A 23,829-nucleotide genomic window follows, 5' to 3' on the forward strand; every position below is an offset into this window, starting at 1 on the left:
GTATAATGTTGCGTCATATTTTTTACTGTTTTAAGCACTTATGTGTGAATCAGTGTAAAAAATGGTTGCTTCTCAGTGGCGTATGTTAATTCCTGATTAGGAATAGGTGGTGATGCCAAACAACCACAGATTGCGCTCTTGGGTGGCTGAAATTGTGACATCTTCACTTTCAGATGGTTCAGTATACAAAAACTTTGTTTCATACTCAAAATTATTAAACGTTTTGTACACAGTTACCTTCAGGCTATGTGTATAAGCTATATATAAAACAAATGAATTTTGTGTTTAAACTTAGGTTCCATTCCCAAGGTATCTATGTATACGCAAGTACTTAAAACCCAGAAAAGTTAGAAATTTGGAACACCTCTAGTCTCACGTATTTTGGATAAGGGATGAACAGTCTGTACTAACATTTAGTAGAGGGTGATGCTGTGCATTAAAAAAAAAAAAAGGTAACTACCTTTTTTGTAACATTGAATGGAAAATTGATTCCAGTTTCCAAAATGGAGAGAACTACAGAAAAAGTAGAGAAGAATGTTGTAATATATGGTAAAATATTCAGAACTTAAAACATCTCGTTACGTGAGTTCTTATTAATCTATGTAATAGATATAAAATCTGTTATAAAGGTTGTTTTGTGTTTTATATTAACAGAATGCTGCGTTTTTATATGGCCTTGGTTTGGTCTACTTCTACTACAATGCATTTCATTGGTAAGTTGACTTACACCATTTGTTTCCGGTAAATGGTGATTTTAATGTCTGTAACCATACATTTCTAGTAGTATCACTTATTTTGTGGGAGTTTCTAATCAAATTCAGCCCATCATTCTTTCCTCTTGGCCAGTAACTGGTAACTTGATTATAAACTGCCCTGCTCCTATTTTAGGTTTTACCCCGTTTGAGTGCTGTGACAGTCTGAAGGAAGATAATAACTACATGATCAAGATTTGCAATGTATAGGTTGCTGTAATGTTTATTACAAATTCTTATGCAGTGACAGCTATTTGACATGTTTTTCCACAGGTGAATATTTAACTTTAACCTGGATAGGTTTTCCTGCCATCTGTTTTTCTTCCTTCTCTGCTTTTGGGCCATTTAATTACATCAAGTCTGGAAATACTGAACTGTTTGCTACTAAGCGTTAAAGATTCTATGATTTTTTTCATGAATAATATACATTGTTTTAAGAGATCTTAAACTTAATTCACTAACCATCTTGTATAATCAGTCATAAATAGGTTAGTTCTTGGTCACTGTTACTTAACCATTTATTTAGTGGTATAAGCAGACCTGATGTCTGGGTCCCCAGTCTAATAATTTAAACAAAATTCCTACTGAAAGCAAAAAATACATATTTTCTGCATATTTTGGCATTGGAATCGAAAGGCAGAAAAACTTTGCATTGGAACAGAAAAACTTTCTGTTCAGTTATCATTGGGAAGGGTACTTACAAAGGATCCTTTGGGTGCCGCTTCACAAGACCTGTTTGGCTGGCAGGGCCTCTGCTCAAGTTTGGTTCTTGATGGCTGGACTGGCTCTGCCCACTTGGCCCTGCAGACTGTGCTTGGCTCATGATACCCGCCCAGATCTCACACCCACCAGTGGGGTGCCAGGTGCAGAGTGGCAAGACCTGTGTGAGCCAGTGGGCATGGGGTCTGGCCATGGCATACAGTCAGGTGTGCCGGCAGGTTGGGCAACTCCAGGTGCTGGCACATGGGTGAGCTCTGTGCAAGTCTGTGGCAGGACCAACGGTGCCTTCAGCGGCTTCTGCCTTGGGTGCTGGCGGCTGGACTAGGAGAACGCTGTGGCTCTGACAATATTCGGAGATGCCAGAAACCACAAAGCCCCAAAGAGGGCGTTAAAGTTTGTTACAGCTCTGGCTTGGGGAGTCCCGGTGTCTGAGCCCCCACTAAGTGTGACAGCACATTCGTATTACCACTCCCTCATTCATATTACCGCTCCCTCACCAAATCCACACACTTCCAGTGAGCGGGGTTCTGTGCCTCCCAGTTGGTTCAGTCCCATTACCTGGCTCCAGCCAATGGCTCCTGGGCTGGCCTGGCACCCTGCTGCTTCCTGTCACATTGGGCAGCTACCCAGTGCAGATAGAGGGCAGGAGGGCTACAGTGTTGTAGTCACTTTATGCCCTGCCCTTTGGTGGGGACTGGGTTCTTCTTCTAGGTCCAAGAAGAATGAGCTAACATGGACAACTAGAGGGTGAGCAAGGCAGAGAAGTTTTACTGAGGAACAGAACAACTCTTAGCTGAGAGGGGACCTGAAATGGGTAGCCCCTACCGGAAGGTGGATAGTGCTAAAGTATGGCTGAGTCTGGGGTTAGTGTGGGCTCAGAATGGGGGAGTGCGTGCTGATTGGTCCAAGGTGGGCCTGGAAAAAGCACATTTTGGCTGGCCAAAAGTTGTCAAGGCACTTCTCACTCTGGGTCACAGACTCTACCTGGAACCGGCAGCCCAGTTTTCAGGCTTCAGGCTTTCTTTGGCTTGAACGTCAGGTTTCACTGGGGACCTGCCCCTGTCTGCCCAGGGCAGTGATAACACTGTTAAAGAATTTAGGGGACATGTATTCAAAAGTAAGGATATAAGTTGTAGTTAGTAGAATAATTTATTATGCTTTGCCCCATGTAAAGATGAGAAGATGGTTATTTTAATCAGTATTTATAATTATTTCTCTGGGCATATAGATAAAATCATTTTAGTCAGCCAGAATTAACTTAGTTGAAATCCAGTGTAAAACTAGTGACAAGGAAACTGTATTCCTATACAGTTTAGGGGAATAAACAATTGTGCATCATGTCGATTAATTTTCGTATAGTTGTGATAACTCATGTTCTCCCATAGATTGAAGATAAGAACATAAAATCACTAGAGAGATAAAGCTAGCATAGATACAAAATAGTGATTGCTTTAATATCTATGTCACTGTGCTAAGCAAAAGATTAATGTGTTGTCTTTAAGTGATGTCTGTATAATTCCCCAAACCCCCTACCTTTTAAAATGCTTAATGTTGGTATTAATGGATATGGCATATACATAATTTTAGAAGTAGGAAATTAGTTATCAGACTAACCTATTAGGGGCATGTGTAGTATCCTGTATCCCATTTTGTGGTATTACTGGTATCTATATCTTTTTATACTGTATAGAAAATTGTCATTTGTATTAGAAACACTTAAGATTCTAAATTGTTACTTTCAGAGTATTTGGAGAATAATTTAGATTCAAGCAGACTTTTGCTCTCGTATTTATTTTTGAGGAAGTTATTTACATAATTCAGGCAGTAAAAATATTCAAAATACACTGTTAAAAAAAAAAAGGTCTACTTATCTGTGGATTTTCTTTATTGGAGAGACCCATTTAAAAAAGAAACACTAATTAAGACAGTATATTAGCATTTGAGCAAAGGTGGATTGACAGACTAATGAACACTGAATTAGATTGGAGAACCCAGAAACAGTCCCACATGAATATGAGTACTTGATTTATATCAAAGGTAGCACCATACTGCTCTGGGATTAGAATAGTCTGCTCCACAAATTATGCTAGACTATAGGAAATCTATGTGGAAAAAATAAAAATTGATCCCCTATCCATATTATTACACATACTTAGAATGGTAGTAGATAATGGCAAACAAGCCAGGTGTTTGCCTGTAATTTCAGCTCTTTGGAAGGCTAGTGCAGGAGGATCCCTTGAGTCCAGAAGTTCATGACCATCCAGGACATCAAAGACAGACCCTCTCTCTACAAAAAATGAAAAAATTAGCTAGGAGTGGTGGCATGAGCCTGTGGTTCCAGCTACTCAGAAGGCTGAAGTAAGAGGATTGCCTGAACCCAGGAGGTCCAGGCTGCAGTGAGCTGTGATTGTCCTGCTACACTCCAGCATGGGTGACAGATTGAGACCTTGTCATTTGCAAAAAAAGAGTATACCAGAAGTGAAAGGCAGAAATAAAGTTTTAAAAAGTTGAATTATATGAAGCTGAACAGAAGCAGAATTAACACCTTCACTTTCTCACCTTTTCACATTTTCGTGCTGTTCTTCCTTGAGATGTTTCAGAAAGATTTGTAGTAATTTCCGCTGAGATTTTTCTTGAACCTTTAGATATTTTTGAATAGTTGATGGAATTGAGAACAAAAGGATTATGAGCTTTCTTATCCCTTTCTAATGTTTTCTGTTCATTCATACTGTTTTTTATAAAGTTGGTACTTTCATTAAAATTAAATAACCAGAATGTTTCCTATACTATCAAGTTAGATATATGTAAATATTAAAAATTACAGTTTCTTATGTTTATATTTTTTTCAGGGCAATTAAAGCATTTCAAGATGTGCTTTATGTTGACCCCAGCTTTTGTCGAGCCAAGGAAATTCATTTACGACTTGGGCTCATGTTCAAAGTGAACACAGACTACAAGTCTAGTTTAAAGGTAGGTGGTTGAGATTTTTCACACATAACACAATTTCATGTGTGTGTGTGTGCATGCGCACGTGTGCACGCACACTTTAATGTCACTGAGAAGCACTGGAATTTAGCACTATGACAATCTTAGAAAATTGAGGATATGCCCTAAAGGGTTAAAAAATGTTTGGAACTGAGTTTCAGGATATAAAATAAATACCATGACTTGGAAGATAACTTTAGCACCTTAAAGTTTTTGTTTTGTTTAATATTAAAGGTTTTTATATAATCAGGAGATGGTGAAGGTTTTGATTTCCTTTGAGCATCAACATTATTTTGTGTGTCTGCCTCCAAAGAGAGAGAGAACAGGCCAATTAGTGATGTTGTACCAGTGATTTAACTATTGATTATTGTTTTGTATAGTTCTCATTAGAAATCTACACCTATAATAGCAAAACATGTGTCATAGCAAAGTTGTTTAATATAATATTCTAAGGCTTTTGGACTGCCAGTTGGTAAATATACAGTTTTTGGGTAATATGCAAATTTTTGGGAAAAATTAAATTATTGTTTAAATGTCTTAATTCTGTGAAAATTTGATTTCTCAAAATTTTTTTTACTTTTTTGCTATGTGCAGCTATTTTGTTTCCCAAGACTTTAGTGAAAATAGGTCTTACCTTTAAGTTAAAGCATTGTTTTTTGAAAGAATTATAGCTTCTGGAGAAAATAATAAGGTTTGTGATTTTATGCTTATTAAGAATGCTTCTCCTTTTCCAGATACAGATCTTTTGTAGATTATCTTAATTTTACAGGTAGAGGGTATTTATGTATCTTAACAATAGGATTTACTTTGAACTCACTAACACAGAAATATTCAAGGAATGCTTTTTAAAAACTCTGTTGTTTGGGGTTCCCCAAACCACCCTCAAGTTCAGTGATTTGTTAGAGGGACTTAACCCAGATAACAGTTATACTCATGGTTACAGTTTATTACAGCGAAAGAATACAGGTTAAAATTATCAAAGGAAAAGACATGTAAGGGCAGAGTCTAGGAGAGAGAACCAGGTGTAAGACTTTATTTGTCCTCTTTTGTTGTACATCTGTGAGCTGCAATTGATTCTCCCTGCAGCAGCAAGTTAGGAAAACATAAACAGAATATTGTCCACCAGAGGAGCTCATTGACTGTTGCTTTTCAGAGTTTTTACTAGGATTTGATCTTGTAGTTGTGGAGGACCTGCCTACTAAGCTACCTTAGTAGCTTAGTCTCCAGTGCCTACAGAGAGAGGTCTGATACCATGTTGCCCCAGGCCTGTGCCATAAATCAATTGTTAGCATAGCTATCTGGGATGAACCAAAGCCCCAGATAAAGAAAGACACCTTGTCAGGCTAGATATTGCAAGGACTTCAAAGATTGCTGCCAGGAGCTTGTCAAGATTCATACCTTTCTTTGAATGTGCTTGTCTGGCCAACCCAGACTTGCTGAATTAATGGCTTGCTGCATGTGGTTCTTAACTCAGTTATGCCTTAATTGTTTTAAAGTTTACAATTATGTAGTCTGTTTATGCTATGTTTTTTACAGTATGGTGCTGATGGAACATAGTCAACCCAAAACATTAAAATCATTGCAAGTAAACTACATAAATAACTTAGATTTCACAGTACTCAGAAAAAAGTGGATCTGAGGAGTCCCTAAATCCAAGGTTAAGTGCAGTTGATGTGGAAAAATAGAATAGAATTTTTCAGTCTTTCTGAAATTTTCAAATTTTCAGTTTTTCTCAAATTCAGAGTAACATTTACAAATTGCTTACCATTTGAGATACCTGTGGATTTGAAATTGAAAATAAGTACAGCTATGCCGCTTTGTAGATTTTAATCCTCTCTGCACATTATATGTGTATACACACACACACACACACACACACACACACACACACACAATGTCTGTAAAAGGCCCTAAGACATTTTACAGCAGAAAATAAATATAGTAAAATTTTCTCAGAACATACTTGTTTTGCTACAGCAATGTTTTATGGTTGTGTTCTTTGGAAATACATTGGAGGGAGAAAGGAATAAGCACAATACATTTTTTTTCATAAATGTGAAACATGCATATAAAAACCAGAGGAGAAAAGACTTAATTCAGTAGTAAATACAGTGTTATCTTAAAGAATTCTATGGATGCAAAGCTCTTATTTTAATGAAGTGGCAGTATTTAAAACATTTAACTAGGCTGAGAGGAATTTGAGGTTTCACTGTCATGAGTTCATCAGCTCACTGAAAGTGTTCCTGGTTATTTAGTTGTAACAGGTAACTCATTCCTATATGTGCTTTTCTTTGCTTAGTCATATGTAAAGGGGAACAAACCCTCAAGTAAGGTTGGTTTTAGCAAAAAATGTCTTAGATATATGCTGTTTTCTTTGTTTTTGCCCATCTTTCATTTTTTTTTAAACACCCAACAACATTTTGATGTTTATTTCATTTGTATAGCAAAAGTTTTGGGATGTTTTTGACATTAATCTTGCTCTTAGCGTGAATATCTTACTTGATTTTTATCTCATCCTGAAGTTTTATTTCTTAAGTTTTCCCTCATAATCAAAATACTCCTTGTCTATTGTTGAGATTGTTATAGGCATCAATAGTTTAACTGAGGAAGAGATGTTTCTGTATATTGCTGTAAGTACTTGGCATTTAACGTGAATAAAGGTGTGAGTTAGAATGAATATCTCCCTTTTCAAAGTTTCCAGTTTTCTTTAGTTGGTTAGTAATTTATATAGCTAAAGATGGAATCTATAATATTTGTATAACAGCAAGGTGTTTTCCTGGCAAAGTGTACTCAGAGAGACACTTTGGGCTTTACTTTTATAAATTCCAACTCAAAAATTAGTAACTCATAATAGGAAGTCCAGCAGTTGATTCAGATACACAGATACCTCATCAAAGATCCATATTCACTTTTGTTCTCTTTTGGATTTTTCCATGTTTGGTAGACGATACTTACCAAGTGTAATTAAATGACTTTTTTTTCATATTTTCATAGGGACATTATAATGACTTAGATGCTTAGTAATGTTGGTAATAACTAACTGCTCAATAAATACATGATTTATCATTCTTATCTTGATTTAGAGTATGGAAAAGGGCAAAATTTCCTGTTGCTGTCTTCAAAAATGAGTAGTAACTTAGTGAAAAGCCTCCAGAGTTTTCCTTGCCTATCATTTGCCAGAAATAAACTGTGTGCTCATTAAGTTATTTTCTATCAGAGGGCTAGTATTATTCACAGTCCCATTCTTGAGTAAGGTTTAGTTCTCCAAGAGGGTTACAGAATGGATATATTGTGGTGGAGAACAGCATTTAAGTTCATTGCAGTTCATGTGTTCTGTACCTTATTTTCTTCCCTTAATTCCATGAAAGAGTATATATGATATTTCTAAATGGTAAATTATTTAAATAAAATACAGGTAGTTTTCGCACTAGATCTCCCTCTCTTTTGTTTATACATGGCATGCATTCCAGGGCTTTATATTTCATTAATGTTCCTGAAAATGGCCTAATGTGTCACAAAAATAGTTGAATTCAGCTTTAATATAGTGTAAACTGTCATTGAAGTAGCAGATTTGATTTTAAAATTCGATGTTAACACTTTTAGTTAAATGTGTAACCTCGGCTAAAGTGCCTATTTGATTTTTAATATAATCTGGGGACATAGAATAATTATACCCACATCTAGGACATAGTGAATAAGTAAAGGAAATGAAAGTACCTGACAAATAAAATTTTACTTGTCTCATCAGCCCTTTTAAGTTCTGTTTCTCATCTGCCATCTAAAATTTCTCTAATTTGGGGCTATTATCTAGTATTTGTGAATTCTGTTTTTCTGTCACAGAATTTAATCCATCCTTTAAAAAGTGAAATTAATCAAATTTCCGTGTGTTTAATACATGGTAGAAATAGCAGTTGTCAATTGATTAACTAGATTAAAAGTATATATGAATTATTCCATTTTAGAGTGACTTTTCTACTTCACATTTTGTTTTTTCCTTCAGATAATCTTTAAGATTTTACTTTATTATTTCTCACTATAAGTGATATTACTAATATTTTGTTATACTTTGTATATATTTACAGCAGTGGATTATCATTACTTGAAAAAAAGGTTAATTTTGACGGATAGTTTTGTATAATGCCTAACAACTTACATAAACTGGTAAACTGTTAAAACTGTTTCTTGAAGGTAGGAATGGTATATACAAATATATATGGGAAACACAATATTCTTCAGTAGCTAACAACCAGTACAACTACTTGATTTAATGAAGATTATATAAAGAGAGTAGATCTTAAGCATTTTCACAATGTCCCCCATCCTCACCACTTCTTACGTGTGGAGGACGTACAAGAAATAACTGTGAGATGATATGTTAACTAGCTTGATTATTGTAGATATTTCACAATATATGTATATGTTTAGATCACAGTATTTTATATATATATCTTATATATATAAAATTTGTATATACACAAAATATATAAAATATATAAAATCATATATAAAAATACATAGTATTTTGAGGTATTATGAGTTTATTGAGGTGTATATATAGATATATAAACTCATTATATATAATATATATACCTCAATAAACATACCTTAATAAAGCCGAAAAAAGGATTGTATAGAAATTTACTAAGTATCTGCTTATGTCTACATATACTAATTTATTTCAACACACATCAACATTAGAAGCCTTTTGAGTTTTAAAATCCTTTGGTTTGAAAATGAGGATAATTGGTGAGCATACCGAGGTATTCATTGTCCCCTTAAAATTTGCTAGTGGAAAATAATAAATGTTGATTTAAGAGGCAGATGTGAAACGGGTAAAGATGATGAGATCTACGGCATCATTCCTATGTTCAAAACCAGGACAAAAAAAAAAGGTCATGTTTTATTACTCTTGAAGCATTTTTTAAAAACATAAATTGTTCTTATTTTGCCTTTTAAATAAATGTGTAACCTTGCCTAGAGGTGCCTGATTGTTTCTTACGATACCTGTGGACATAGAATAACTATATTCACCTTCTAAGACATAGTGAGTAAACAAGGTATATGAAATTATCTGACAAAATTTCACTTGGCTCTTCAATATTTAAGATATTGTCTAAGTACTGGGCATCACATAAAAAAATAAGCTTAAAAAATTAAGACTTATCATGTAGGTTCTTAACAAGTATCAAATGGATAAATGTGACAGCAGACACATGTAGATCAGAGATCAAGTGGTCTTTGAAATTGCTTTTAATTATATAAAGGCACACAGAGCAGCAGTCCCGATCTGCAAGCTAATATAAAATAGGTTTATTTAAGGGCTGAATCTGGATTAAAACTCATCGAACACAATTGTGATTGACATTAAGTCATGAAGTAGAGTTATTTATGAGGACTTTTTAAACTCTTAAAATTTGCTGTGGTAAGAGATCATAAATGCACATAACAAACAACTCAGGCCTTATTCCTCAGATCGTTTTGGGATGACTAAGCTGCCTTGAATAAAAATAAAGAGTGTTATATTTAACAGAATTTTTTTAAATTTTGAAATTATTTTTTAAATTTTATTTTTAATTGACATGTAATAATTGGACATAGTTATGGGATACAATGTGATGCTTCTGACACATGTATACATTGGGATAGTGATCACATCATAGTTTTAGCATATTCATCACCTCAGACAATTCTGCATGGTAAGAACATTTGGAATCTTTTTTCTAGTTATTTTGAGATACACACTATATAATATTGCTTATTGTAGTCCACTTGCTATGCTATGTAGAACGCTAGAAATTATTCCTCTTATCTACCTGTCATTTTGTACCCCTTGATTAATTTCTCTTCATTCTGTCCATCCAATCTTTGCTGGCCTCTGATGAGCACTGTTCTACTCTATATTTCTATGAGATTAGGTTTTTTAACAATGTCCTGGAATAAGTGAGATCATGCAGTATTTGTCTTAATGTCCTCCAGTTTCACATGTGTGGCTGGAAGTGACGGTACAGCTTAAGATCTCATTTAACATCATCAAATAGTTTCTTGGAAACTTCAACTTTAAGCGAAATGATATACACAGTACCCTTTTTTTTTTCCTCGTCAGGATTGTAACTACATGAATTTGAAAGAAGAAATAACTTACTGACACTTTCTTTTTTTTAAATGGATGAACGGTATGTGTATGATATATATATATATATATACACACACACATATATACACATATATATCAGATTACCTTATTCAATCATTGATGAATGCTTAGGTTGATCTCATATCTTGGCTATTGTGAATAATGCTGCTATAAACTTGACAGGTGTCTCTTCAGCTACTGATTTCGTTTCCTTTGGATAAATACCCAGTAGCTGAATTGCTGTATCATACTGTAGTTTATTTTGAGTTTTGAGGAGAGTCTGCCTATTTTTTTCCATACGACTGTACCAATTTACATTCCCACTGGTATTGTTAAGGGTTCCCTTTCTCTATAACCGGATCAGCATGATACTTTGTCTTTTTGATAATAAATGTATGGGGTGATATCTCACTGTGATTTTCATTTGCTTTTCCCAGTGATTGATGTTGAACTTTTTTTCATACACCTGTTTGTTGCTTGTATGTCTTCTTTTGAGAAATGTCTTTTTAATCTTTTTCCCTTTAAGAAAATTGATTTATTAGCTCACCAGGTCACACCTGACACTCAAAGGATCTGAGTTAATCTTTTTATGTGTCTGGAAAGATAACTAAAAATTTGAGGAGCAGCAGTGATGTCTGTTAAAAAAGAAAGATTATTTTTAAATGGAACTCAGATTGCCACTTTTCATCCTAAACACTTCAGTAGTTTTCTAGCATTACTATGATTATGTTCATTATAGAAAAAGACAATACAATTTCGTATTATCTCCTTCGTGTTTTTTTGGGCCCTTAACAGATGCTTGTTATTCTGCAATGCATTTTTTAGAACTCTTTCATGGTAACTTTTACTTATCCATGCAGGTCCTATCTTGATAACACTTTCTCAAGGAGGCATCCTTTTGTAGGTGGTTAGATCTGTGCCAGACATCTTGTACTTTCATGTGAAATTCTTGCCATTGCTGAATTGATCGGATAAGCATAATTATTTACTTTAATATTTCTCTCTGGCTAGAGCTTTTTGGTGGAGGGATTATGTTTGTTTATTGTTATATGCATAATATGTGGCCTTAGTAGGCATGTAGTTACCTGTCAAATGAAAAGGATATTTGAGGGCTTTATTTGCTTAGTATTGACCAAGCTCAAAGTCTACATTGATGAATAACATTTTTTAATCATAAATAAGAATGAGAGATTTTAAAATATATTTTATTTAAGGAAATTATACTTTAAAAGACTGGCTGTCACTGTTTTCCAGGATTGAGTGCAGTGGCTATTCACAGGCATGATCATAGTACAGTGCGTGGAATTCCTGGCCCAAAATGATCCTTCCATCTCAGACTCCCAAGTAGTTGGGACTACAGGTGTGTGCCATTGTGCCTGGCTTTCTACAAGGAAATTATTAAAGATTAGTAAAGCATATAGGTATACAGTAGTACCCCCTTACCCACATTGTTGTTTTCTGAGGTCAATTACCTGCAACCTTGGCCAGAGATATTAAATGGAAAATAAAGAGAAATAAACAGAAACAAGCAATTCGTAAGTTTTAAATTATCACTGGGTGTAGTGGCTCATGCCTGTAATCCTAGCACCTTGGGAGGTTGAGGCAGGCATATCATGAGGTCAAGAGATTGAGACCATTCTGGCCAACAGAGTGAAACACCGTCTCTACTGAAATTACAAAAATTAGCTGGGCATGGTGGCATGTGCCTGTAGTCCCAGCTACTTGGGAGGCTGAGGCAGGATAATCCCTTGAACCTGAGAGGCGGAGGTTCCAGTGAGCTGAGATCCCACCACTGCACTCCAGCCTGGAGACAGAAGGAGACTCTGTCTCAAAAAAAAAAAAAAAAAAAAAAGTTTTAAATTATTCACCCTTCTCAATAGCATGATGAAACCATCCTTTTGTCCATCATATCCAGGCTGTATATATTAGCTTGCCCATTAGCTACTTAGTAGCTGTCTCAGTTAGCAGAATGAAAAAACATTGTATCTGTAGGGTTCAGTACTATCCAAGATTACTGGCATCCATTAGAGGTCTTGGAATGTATTCCTCAAGTTTGAGGACATGGGCTACTGTATTCTGAATTGTCTGAAATAACTACTTGATAACTTCATTTTTAGTGCCCATGTTTTGTATTTAGATGCATTGTAGTTGGGCTTGAGAAGTGCTTCTTTAATTAGCATAGGTTACATTCAGCAGATGCATATATGATACATTGCTTTCCTAGAATGTGAAGGAAAAATGCTGTAATAGTACACAGATATTTTTATTTGGCTTTAATAAAGAATGGTTATTTTAAAATTAGTAACATATTTTATTGAGTTATTTCTAATATTTCTGTATACCCAGTATGAAAACATTTTGATCAAACTGCTATCGAGGCAGCAGAAATTATTGCCTGGGGAAATCCAGAAAAGGCTTCTTATGCAGGTTTGAATCCTAGCCTAAGATTCTTTTTAGACGATGAGATGATGTTTGCTCAGGCAGACAACAAACCAATGAGGGAATAGAGGAAGTATTATGGGTGGTTTAGATTACCTTGGCTGACAGGGTATGGGACCCTTCCACTTGTAAGAAATGGGAAATACTGCAATTTGACTGGAGTTTTGCTTCATGAGAGCAAAATTTGGATGAGACTGAACTGTGAGCATCTTGGTAGAGATACAGAATTTCTTTTGGGATAATTGCTGCAGCTAGAGATACAGAACTGTATTTTGCAGCAATAGAGTACATGTCTTCACAAACATGGTTTAATTGATGATTTGTCTTTGGAAAGATCATTCTTAAGCTTAGTCATTAATTTGAGGATTGGGTGACTCTAGTTTGAGGATTGGATACTGAAAATGAAGGCAAGAGGTTGTATCATTTTGTCTCATTTCTTTTACTGTCTTAAATGTTTACTTTTTTGGTTAGTGGTATTTAATTTAGCTTTTTGTAATGTGAGGTGTTGTGCATGAGTGTTTTATTTTTTATAAATATGTGATCAGTTTTAAAAGTCTTTTCTCATGCATCTTTTGAAATACGTATTTTCAAAATGTTTGCTGTTTAAAAATGTTTGGCATTTTATGCTGTTTGGGGGTGCGAAATAGTAAAGCAATAATTTTACCGTAGCATTCAAATTTTTTACTGTTCCTGGCAGATCTTGAATACCAACAAATTAAATGTAGGCTGAGTTATTTGAATTATATACCTCTCTTTTTTCTTTAGGTTTTACTGAAATAGTACCAAAGTTCTGTAATCTTACAAGTTATTTTCTTTTTCCCTTTTTTTTTTGAGATGGAGTCTTGTTTTTGTCACCCTGGCTGGAGTGCAGTGGCATTATCTCAGCTCACTGCAACCTTTGCCTCCGGGTTCAAACAATTCTCCTGTCTCAGCCTCCCGAGCAGCTGGGACTACAGGTGCCTGCCACTACTCCCGGCTAATTTTTGTATTTTTATTAGAGACAGGGCTTCACCATATTGATCAGGCTGGTCTTGAACTCCTGACCACAGGTGATCCACCCACCTTGGCCTCCCAATGTGCTGGGATTACAGGAGTGAGCCACTGCATCTGGCCAAGTTATTTTCTTTTCAGGCCAGTTTCTATCCTGTGGTGACTTGTTTAGGAAAGGCATGTGTTCTCATATATTTAATAATATAGTTTCAGGACAGATTTTACTTAAAAATATAGTATAGTCTGAAGTATGGCTATTATGCTTCCCTTTTTGTGTTGAGGAGAGTAAGTATGCTGTACTTCCAATACTTCATATACTTAAAAAATAGTCTGTATCATCTTGCTCTGTTAGCATGTTAAGGATCCACAGTGCAGTTTGCAAACCAAGTATCTTAGTTCATTTCTGCCCCTGCAATGGAGTACTAGAGACTGGGTAATTTATAAAGAGATTTATTTGACATGAAGTTCTAGAGGCTAGGTGACATGAAGTTCTAGAGGCTAGGAAGTCCTAGATCTTGGGACCATGTCTGAAGAGAGCCTTCTTGCTGTGTCAGAAAATGGTGGAAGGTGTCACATTACAAGCAAGATAGAAAGATATCAGGTGAAACTCACCCTTTTTCTAAGGAACCCACTCTTTTGATGACAGCATTAATCTATTCATGAGAGAGAGCCCTTATGATCTAATCACCTCTTAAAGATCTCTACTCTTAATAATGTCACAGTGCCAATTAAATTTCAACATGAGTTTTGAACAGAATATTCAAACTACAGCACTAAGGGAAAATAATGTTCACAGTGTCCAAATGTTGCGTTTTTCTTCAGGAAATAAGGTTTTTATTTCCCAGTTTTCTTTTATTATTTTTTATTTCAAAAATATGTATGTATCATTATAAAAGGTAATAACAAACAAAGATCCTATATCCATCAGTTTTTCTCAAAGGTTAACATCTAGGAAATTGACATTGATACAGTCCAGTTTTTTTTTTTTTTTTGAGCTTTTTATTTCTAGTGTCTGCAATTGTTTTGATCTTATATGAAAAGAAAAACTTTAGCCTTCATTTATTTTTAGGTTCGTTGGTTGGGGCCCTGCATATTAGACTGACAGAAAAACTAACGAGAAAAATAAACAAATGTATTAATGTGTGCATTACACATTATACACTGGAGAACTTTGTGATGAATGTCAACCTAAATAATCAAAAAGGTCAGCATAATGTTTAAGGAGAGTTTATTCAACTGCAAAGCTAAGGTCCCTGCAAACACAGATTCCATAGAAAGGAAGTTAGTTTTCCAAAGTGTAGAAGTTGGGGGTCGCTTATACAGACAAAGGTTTCTGTATAAGGCTTACTGCAGAGTTAACAAAATCTGATTGTTGAGGTAGTCTTTTTCTTTCAGGAAAGGTGTATTCAACACTTCACACTAAAGATGTAACTGTCCTGGGGTTTTGGGCACCATCCAATCTGAATTAGGCCAATAAAAGGACAATTAATCTCAAAGATCAGTGATTGAAATGGGGAATGTCTGGTGTCTCCTAGTTATTTACTGAACAAGATCAATGAGCAGGAGCTATGATCTAAGAAACTGTAAGAAACAGAATTGCAAACATTCTGTGTGATTCAGTTTCTAGGGTTTAACTTCCCTCTTGGCATCATAAATTTAGAGGGTCCTGAAGATTTATTTTCTTTCTGTGAGTAACTCAGAGGAGTGTACAATAGGGGCTGCTGTGAGATGTAACCAAAAGAACAGTAAATTTATAGAGAAATGACAAGACAAAGGGAAAGACTTGAAGTTTCCATGGGAAGCAAATTGTGGAAAGGTAAATATTTGGCAGAAGTTATATAGATTAATCCTGTGCTGCCTTTAAGCTTATAAGAATATAGAGTTGTCTTCAGAAATTAAGAATCACCCTGTCCTTTCAAGCAGAAAAGAGGATAGGGAGTTGTATTGTACCTGTTTTGTATTTGCCTGTGGCTCAAAATAATCTTTATGTCAGAATCGCATATTTTGGGGTGGCATATTCTAAACCCCTTCATACGTTATTGTCTCTCATTAGTGATTGATGAAGTATTTATAATTAAAAGCCTATTTGTATTATGAGTAATTTACCAATTTCAGAATGTGTTTCAAGCAGTAAGTTTTAAAAAACGAAGTTAAATATTAACTTCCTAAGTTAAATGAAGCCTCGGTATTTTTAAGTTTTGTCTTCTTTATTTGGTTGCTATTGTGGGAAGATATACATAACATAGCCATTTTAGTGTACATTTCAGTGGCATTGTTTACAGTGCAGTGTAACCATTACCACTCTTCATTTTCAGAACTTTACATTATCCCATACAAAAATTTTTTACCCATAAATCAATACTTTGCCATTGCCTTTTCCTCTAACTACCCAGGAGTTCCTTTATTCTACTTTCTGGCTCTCAGTAGAACTCTGCGTGTCTTATGTAAGTGGACTTGTACAATATTTGTCGTTTTTTATCTGGCCTATTTCACTTGGCATATTTCAGGTATTCATCAATGTGTTTCAGAATTCCTTTTTGTTTTCTGTAGTTTTTTTGAGACAGGGTCTCACTCTGTCACCAACGCTGGAGAACAGTGGTATGATCTGAGCTCACTGCAGCCTCAAACTCCCTGGCAGAAGCTTCCCATTCCTTTGGGATGAATATGGCTGAATAATATTCTGTTCTATAGTTAAACCACATTTTCTTAATGCTTTAATCTGTGGTGAACATTTGCGGTATTCCATTTTGGCTCCTGTAGTAATGCTACCTTGAACATTGGTGTACACAGATTGAGTCCCTGTTTTCAGTGCTTGAGGTCCAATTTCTTCACCGCTTTGCCAATAAATGAAAAAAAAAGAAAGAAAAAAAACTTTTTCATTTGTTTGTTTGCTTCATAGTAGCTATCCTAATGGGAGTGAACTGGTATCACATTGTGGTTTTGATTTGTATTTCTCTTAATAGCTAATAATTTTGAGCATCTTTTCATGTATTTATTGGCCATTCATATTATTCGAGATGTCTGTTCAAGTGCTTTGCCTATTTTCAATTTTTGGGTCTTTTTGTAACATATTTTGTATTCTGTATTTTAAGTCCTTATTAAGTTTATAATTTGCAGTTTTTTTTTCTTTGCAGTATCTTGATTGTGGTTCATTCATGTACAAAAGTTTTTAATTTTGATGAAGCTAAGTAAATCTGTTTTTTTGTTACCTGTGTCTCTGGCATCACGTCCAAGAAATCACTGCCAAATTCAGTGTCATAAAGGTTTTTCCTGCTTATTGTTCTAAGACTGTAATAGTTTTAGCTCTTAAGTTTACATCTCTGATCCATTTTAAGCTAACTTTTGCATATGACGTAACAGAGGCCCAACTTTATTTTCATACAGATACTTAGTTTTTCAGACACCATTTGCTGAAAAGCCTGACTTAAATATTATAACACAGATGCCAAGCCTGTGTCTACTAACTAAAGTGTTCACTCTCATGATGCTATTTGTGATCATTCTTTGATTGTAGTATCATATAGCAAACATTAATTTTGTTCTTTGTTAATTGGCAGTGCTCGACTAGGCATATTTAGGTTCTCAGTGATTCCCACATTGATTTTTCCTTTGAAACTTGGTTTTTAAACATTGTTGAATATAATTTATTTTTACAAAGAACTTATGTTCTGACTATGTGTAGTGTCATTTTAAACATTAATATTAGTATCTTTAGTACAATTTTAATACTTTCATTGTAGACAATGATCTTCTTGTAGTTTACTTTTAAAGTAAATTGTTCTTTGTTGGTATCGTGGTTGATTGTTTTTGAAAGTTAGTGGAGGCTCTGAAAATTGAATATTTATGGCAATAGTTTGTAGAATGTTTGAAAGAGATGTATGCATTTTTTATTTAAAAGTTTTAGGGTCTATTATCTTTAGTTAAGTAGTTCATAGATTATAAACATCAAATGTTACTGTATGATTTTAACAGTTATTCATTCTGTCTGTAAACAGAATTAGAAGTTGGTTTGCATTCTGCGTAGGCTTATATATTTAGAGTAGAAATATAAGTGTTTTAATATTTCATGAATGATTAGATATTTTATACACACAATTTACATACATTTAAAATGTTTAGCACCGTGTTTTAAATATGTTTAAAAGCACCCTGTTTCATTGCTTGAGGTCCAATTTCTTCTTTTGTCAATAAATAAATAAAAAATTATCGGCAAAGAACAACTACATTTCACATGTGAATTTGAAAGTAGGTTACTTGTTGTGTATAAGTAGGTTGTACATACAGGTTTTAAATGTTCTGAAGTACAGTGACATTGAAGAATCAGTAAAACCAGGTATGTTTTATTCTTTTTGTTAATTCTCATATTATCTAAGTTGATTTCTAAAGTTCAGGTCTCAAGGTAAGCTATAATGCTCTAAAAATATAATACTATTTTCCAGATTTTAAAATAATGAAGTACATGTCTGATTTTATACCTTAATATTTTGTTTACTGGAAGACTCAAATATCTGAAGTTTTTAATAAAACAAAAATATGAATATAGTAAATTCTTCTGTATAGCCTCCATTGTTAACTATCTCATGGAAATAACTTGATTAACAGTTACATTTTCCACAATAAATTTGGAATTATAGTAATTTTATTTGATTGAGTGTAGTGCATTGGTGTATAGCATAGCTTTGTTATTTTATGATAGACATTGAAAGGCTAAAATAGAAAATGTCATTTTATGCAACTCTTAATTTAGTGCATTAATATTTTTACTTTTCTCTTGCAGCATTTTCAGTTAGCCTTGATTGACTGTAATCCATGTACTTTGTCCAGTGCTGAAAGTAAGTATTTTTAAATAAAATACTTTCGAGCAAAGAATATTGATGATACCTTTTTGTCTGCTGATACCTTTGTTTCTGTTCATTCTTGAGAAGAGAAATGAGAAGTTATGTGCCTGATTCAGAGAGTTTAGATCACTGGAGATGAATTGATTTTTCTTGCCCAAAGACAGTCAGTATTATTATTTGATAAATATAGAAATGACTGGTATGTCACTTCTATATTTATCACTAACAAATAGTGATTACCTTCTTTAGTAGTTCTTCTCCCTTTGTGGTGTCTGTTTTCATATTAATAAATTACTTCATCTTTTAATATTTTAGGATTTGCACATACCATAAGCTTGATTATTTTTCGAAACTTTTGTGTACTTGGTGATGTTGCAAAAATCAAGTTTTCAAAGCCAATTTTAAACAAAACCTGAATAAGTTAAAAATATGTAATTTAAAAAATAAATGCTGTTTTTTGAACTCTTTAAGATGAATGACTACAGTTAATATTTTGGGGAAAAAACACATTTAAAAAGAATATGAAAATTTAAATTATGTGATTTTCCTTTGTAATAAAAATGTTAGAATATTAAAGACCTTTTATGTCAATTTTTTACCTATTTGAGTCTATAATTGAATACTGCCATATTGAATATACCTAGTTATATAGTTACACTCCCTTTTAATTTATAGATAAGAATGAAACATGGGCTGGGAGCAGTGGCTCACGCCTGTAATCCCAACACTTTGGGAAGCCAAGGTGGGTTGATCACCTGAGGTCAGTAGTTTGAGACCAGCCTGGCCAACATGGTGAAAACCCCATCTCTACTAAAAATACAAAAATTAGCCAGGTGCAGTGGTGCACACTTGAAATCCCAGCTACTCAGGAGACTGAGGGAGGAGAATTGCCTGAACCCAGGAGGCGGACAATGCAGTGAGGCAAGTTTGTGCTACTACACGCCAGGGTGATAAAGCAAGACACTGTCTTAAAAAAAAACAGAAGGATGAAAGGTGGAGATTTTTATCCTACAAAAGATGATGTTGTATTTTATGGGATGGTGAGGTCAGAGACCTGGGACTCCAGCCTAAATTTGTATTTTAAGTTCAGATAGTATTAGCATGCCAGTTACCACTAATCTTTTCTATTATCTTTATTTGGTGGGTACAGATATGGGGGATATGGGATATAGTTTTTGGTTATCTCTTTGCTGTGTGTGTGTGTCTGTGTGTGTTTTAATTTTGCTTTGTCTTTTGAGACAGGGTCTCACTCTGTTGACCAGGCTGAGTGCATTTGGTGCAACCATGGCTCACTGAAGCCTTTATCTCCCAGGCTCAAGTGATCGTCCTATTTTAGGCTCCCAAGTAGCTGGAACTTTAAGGCGCATGCAATGCCTGGCTAATATTTTTATTTTTTGTATTTTTTGTGGAGATGGGGTTTTGCCATGTTGCTCAGGCTGTTCTTGAACTCCTAGGCTCAGGGCCTCCCAAAGTACTAGGACTACAGTCACAAGCCACCGCACTGGTACTTTTTCCTTTTCTTAATCTGTCATCCAGTTTCTCTCCAGCAATTCAGAGATGTGAGATTTTGATTAACTAGATTTTATGTGGTAAGGAAAACTCTGAACAGAAGGGAAAATGAAGAAAACCTCTCAACCTTTGTAAACCACAGTGGGTGTGTGTACATATATATGACTTTTTTTTGTTGTTGCTTTTGTTTTTTTGGGGGGAGAGGTTATTTTCTTGAAATCATACAAGAAGATTTTTCTTTTATTTTATGGCTCATTACTTAACTTTTTATATTTGTCTGTTTTTACAAAGCAATAACTTAGTTTCAGAAAGTTTGTTTGATTTTAGTTAATTACAAAATTTTGGAGTAATTTTTTCTCTTAGGGTAAGGAATTTATGGTTATCTAATACATTATTCTCCAATGTTAGATATGGGGAACTTACTGGAAAGCTGTGGAACATATTAAAGAGGCTGCATTCTAGACATTTACCCAGGTTCACTACACCAAAATCTGAAAGAGTTTAGCTAGGAATTGGTAATTATATCAACCATCCCAGGTATAATTTACTTTTAGGACATTGAGAGAAATGAGCGAGGAGAAGCAAGGAGGGAAGATTTGGAAGGGAGGAGAGACAAAGGGATGTCAGAATTTCATGATTGCTATGGGACTTTTCTTTAAAAATATAAATATTCTGTTTATAATTTTGGAAGTTTTAAAAGATATATCCTAAAACAAAACAAGAAAAGGTGTTTATCATGGATGAATAAAAACTATAAAATAAAAACTATAAAATTCAAATAGTTGGACTTGTAATTATCCGTTCTGATTTTGTTGTGTGCTCCTGTTGGGGAACTGGGCATCAAGAAGGGCTGCAAAAAGAAGCCAAATATTCTGCCTTATTTGAATCTTCAAATAAATTATTTTGAAGTCTTGCTCTTTAAGTAGTTTGACCATTTGTGTTTGTTCTTGACCACAGTGATCTATTTCTGAAGAATTAAAAGAGCACTAAGTTTCCTTATGTTGTTACTAGTATTTGATCTATAACTTAAAAAAAGTTGTTAAAGATTGAATATAAAGAAAAAGCATACACACTGAAAAACATTCCTTGATTACAGAGTAAATATTATGTTTTTAAAGTAAAATTTTGAATACCATATGTCAAGATATGTAAACTTAAATGCTTGTGTTTCCTTAAGACTCTGATTAAGAACTTTTTATGATGTATACTTACGTATTGCAGATTTTAATGATTATTAGTTATAAATAAATTGGTTACAGTATTACTTAATCTTTTATATTGTTTTTCTTCGCATGATCTTTATTAGGTTTAATTGCATTTTGTTTGTTAACTTTGCATTCTGTTTAAAACAGAAGTTGCACCCCTAGTCAAATGTATGTTCCATAGTTTTAGCATTTGTGTATGTCTGACATTTTATATTATCCCTACTTTCTGTTACTTTATTACATTAGACTGTATTGTAACTGATCTTTTCCCATGATCCATTGCAGTTCAATTTCATATTGCCCATTTGTATGAAACCCAGGTAAGTGTTTTAACTTAAGAACAAGAATAAAACAGTCACCTATGCTTTAGATGAAATGAAATGTACTTGAAAATATCAGGCTTTAAATGAAATAAATGTATTAGACAATTTGAGTTGTGGGTATTATACTCTTGCATATATTTTGTATTTTACTCATTAAATGTGTTTGAAATTTTGTTTAGTAAACAAATTGTTAAAGACAAATGAAGGAATTTGAGATTTATATTTAATGTATATATAGCAATTTCTGTAACTACCTTAAACTCTGTATTTTAATTTATTTCCTAAATACAATACTTGCTATGTATGTGGTGCTTTGACTTAATATAATTTTCCTTTATACCTTTATTTAAGAAGCTTTCATCTAACCCTGGATGTAATGTCTACTTTTCTTTTAAAATATTCGTGAATGATTGTAATAAGTCACTGTTACTGAAGTTTTTTGTTTTTCTTTAAGATTGAGGTATCTTTTAAACATCATACCATTTGAAATGATAGTTACCATTAGTTCAAGGCTGTCTTGTTTTTAAAGCTATTTCAGCTTTTTTAAAAAATATTTTGCTTTGTATAGCAGATTTTATTATAATATTTAAACTATACTATGTACTAGAGTAACATATGGATTTATAGTTTGTGCTGGAGTTGGTAGACTTAAAAAAATTGGTAGCATTTCTTCATATTATGAGTAGCTGAACATTTTGAATTTAAATTGTGAAATAGAGATTTAATAACCATGTCAGGCATGGTGGCTCATGTCTTCATTGCAGCATTTTGAGAGGCTGATGCAGGAATACCTCTTGAGCCCAGGTGTTTGAGACCAGCCTGGGCAACATAGTGAGACTGGTCTCTACAATTAATAGTTAGCCAAGTGTAGTGGCATGTGCCTATAGTTCCAGCTACTTTGAGGGCTGAGACTGGAGGTCTGCTTGAAGAGTCAGAGGCTGCAGTGTGGTGTGATACTACACTCCAGCTTGTGCGGCAGAGTGAGACCCTGTCTTAAGGAAAAACAAAAAACAAACAGAATTTCATGGTGGGGGAAACTTGTTACACACATACGTAATTTTTTAGGTCTACCCTTATGTTTCTAGCACAAGTAGAAAATAGTGATGTAGAGAAGTAGATTTGATGCAGGATTTTATCCAAGACAGGAAAGATGCTGGTATTTTCCATTTTTCATATTACTATAAGATGCAGTAAGATACAGAACATTTAACTGGCTGGTTCTTTAACTCATCTGTGACAAGCTTCATGGGAACTTTTTAAGAATTATCTGTATGTTTCTCTACTTCACTTCTCCCTGTGCTCCGCAAGATACACACAGTGGCCTTAGAGATTTATTGAATCAAAGTTGATATACCTGCAGGTTGGGATATTCTAACCTAGGGATTGATTGTGTTTTACAAAATGCATTTAAATCCATTTATGCTGGAGGTTGCAATATTTCGAATTTTTGCAGTCATACCTTGGTGATGACCTTAAGCAGTAGGAGATGAGTAACCCCCACATGCTTAGCGTTCCAGTAACGGAACACTAGGCATAAATGGGTGAAGAATTGCCCATCTTTTTACATGAGTGTCATAAATAAAAATTCTTAACCTGCCATTCCAAGTTTTAGGTATGTATTTTGTTTCATTTATTATGTTGTTGCTCTTTTAAGAACATTTTCTTAATCTTTTGATCTAGGAAAAGTAATTTTATTATTTTATTTTTTAAGAGACCAGGTGTCCCTTGTTGCCCAAGCTGGAGTGCATTAAGGGGACAATTTTAGTTCACTGCAGCCTTGAACTCCTGGGCTCAAGCCATCTTCCCTCTTCAGCCCCCGGAGTAACTAGGACTATTAACATTCCAAGCCAGTTTGTTTTAATTTTTATTACAGATAGGGTCTTGCCATGTTTTTAAAGCTGGTCTCAAAACACCTGGAATGAAGTGATCCTCGCG

At 34.3% G+C, this 23,829-nt stretch overlaps 1 protein-coding gene across 17 annotated transcripts in view; it reads left to right on the top strand.

The window, feature by feature from the left end:
• The window catches only part of LOC116811472 (histone demethylase UTY), a 262,322-nt gene that overhangs the window by 74,172 nt on the left and 164,321 nt on the right, over positions 1-23,829 (top strand). For 16 of the 17 annotated variants that reach the window (XM_058434449.1, XM_058434450.1, XM_032756502.2 and 13 more), the window contains exons 5-8: positions 655-713; positions 4,322-4,442; positions 18,797-18,851; positions 21,857-21,891. In XM_058434449.1, the coding sequence (XP_058290432.1) occupies positions 655-713; positions 4,322-4,442; positions 18,797-18,851; positions 21,857-21,891 (270 nt within the window). Of the gene's footprint in view, positions 1-654; positions 714-4,321; positions 4,443-18,796; positions 18,852-21,856; positions 21,892-23,829 lie in introns of those variants that run through there. The other variant, XM_058434453.1, reaches the window with a different exon arrangement.

Source organism: Hylobates moloch, unplaced genomic scaffold (genome assembly GCF_009828535.3).
Source record: "Hylobates moloch isolate HMO894 unplaced genomic scaffold, HMol_V3 SCAFFOLD_25, whole genome shotgun sequence".
In the NCBI taxonomy this organism is placed as follows: domain Eukaryota; kingdom Metazoa; phylum Chordata; class Mammalia; order Primates; family Hylobatidae; genus Hylobates; species Hylobates moloch.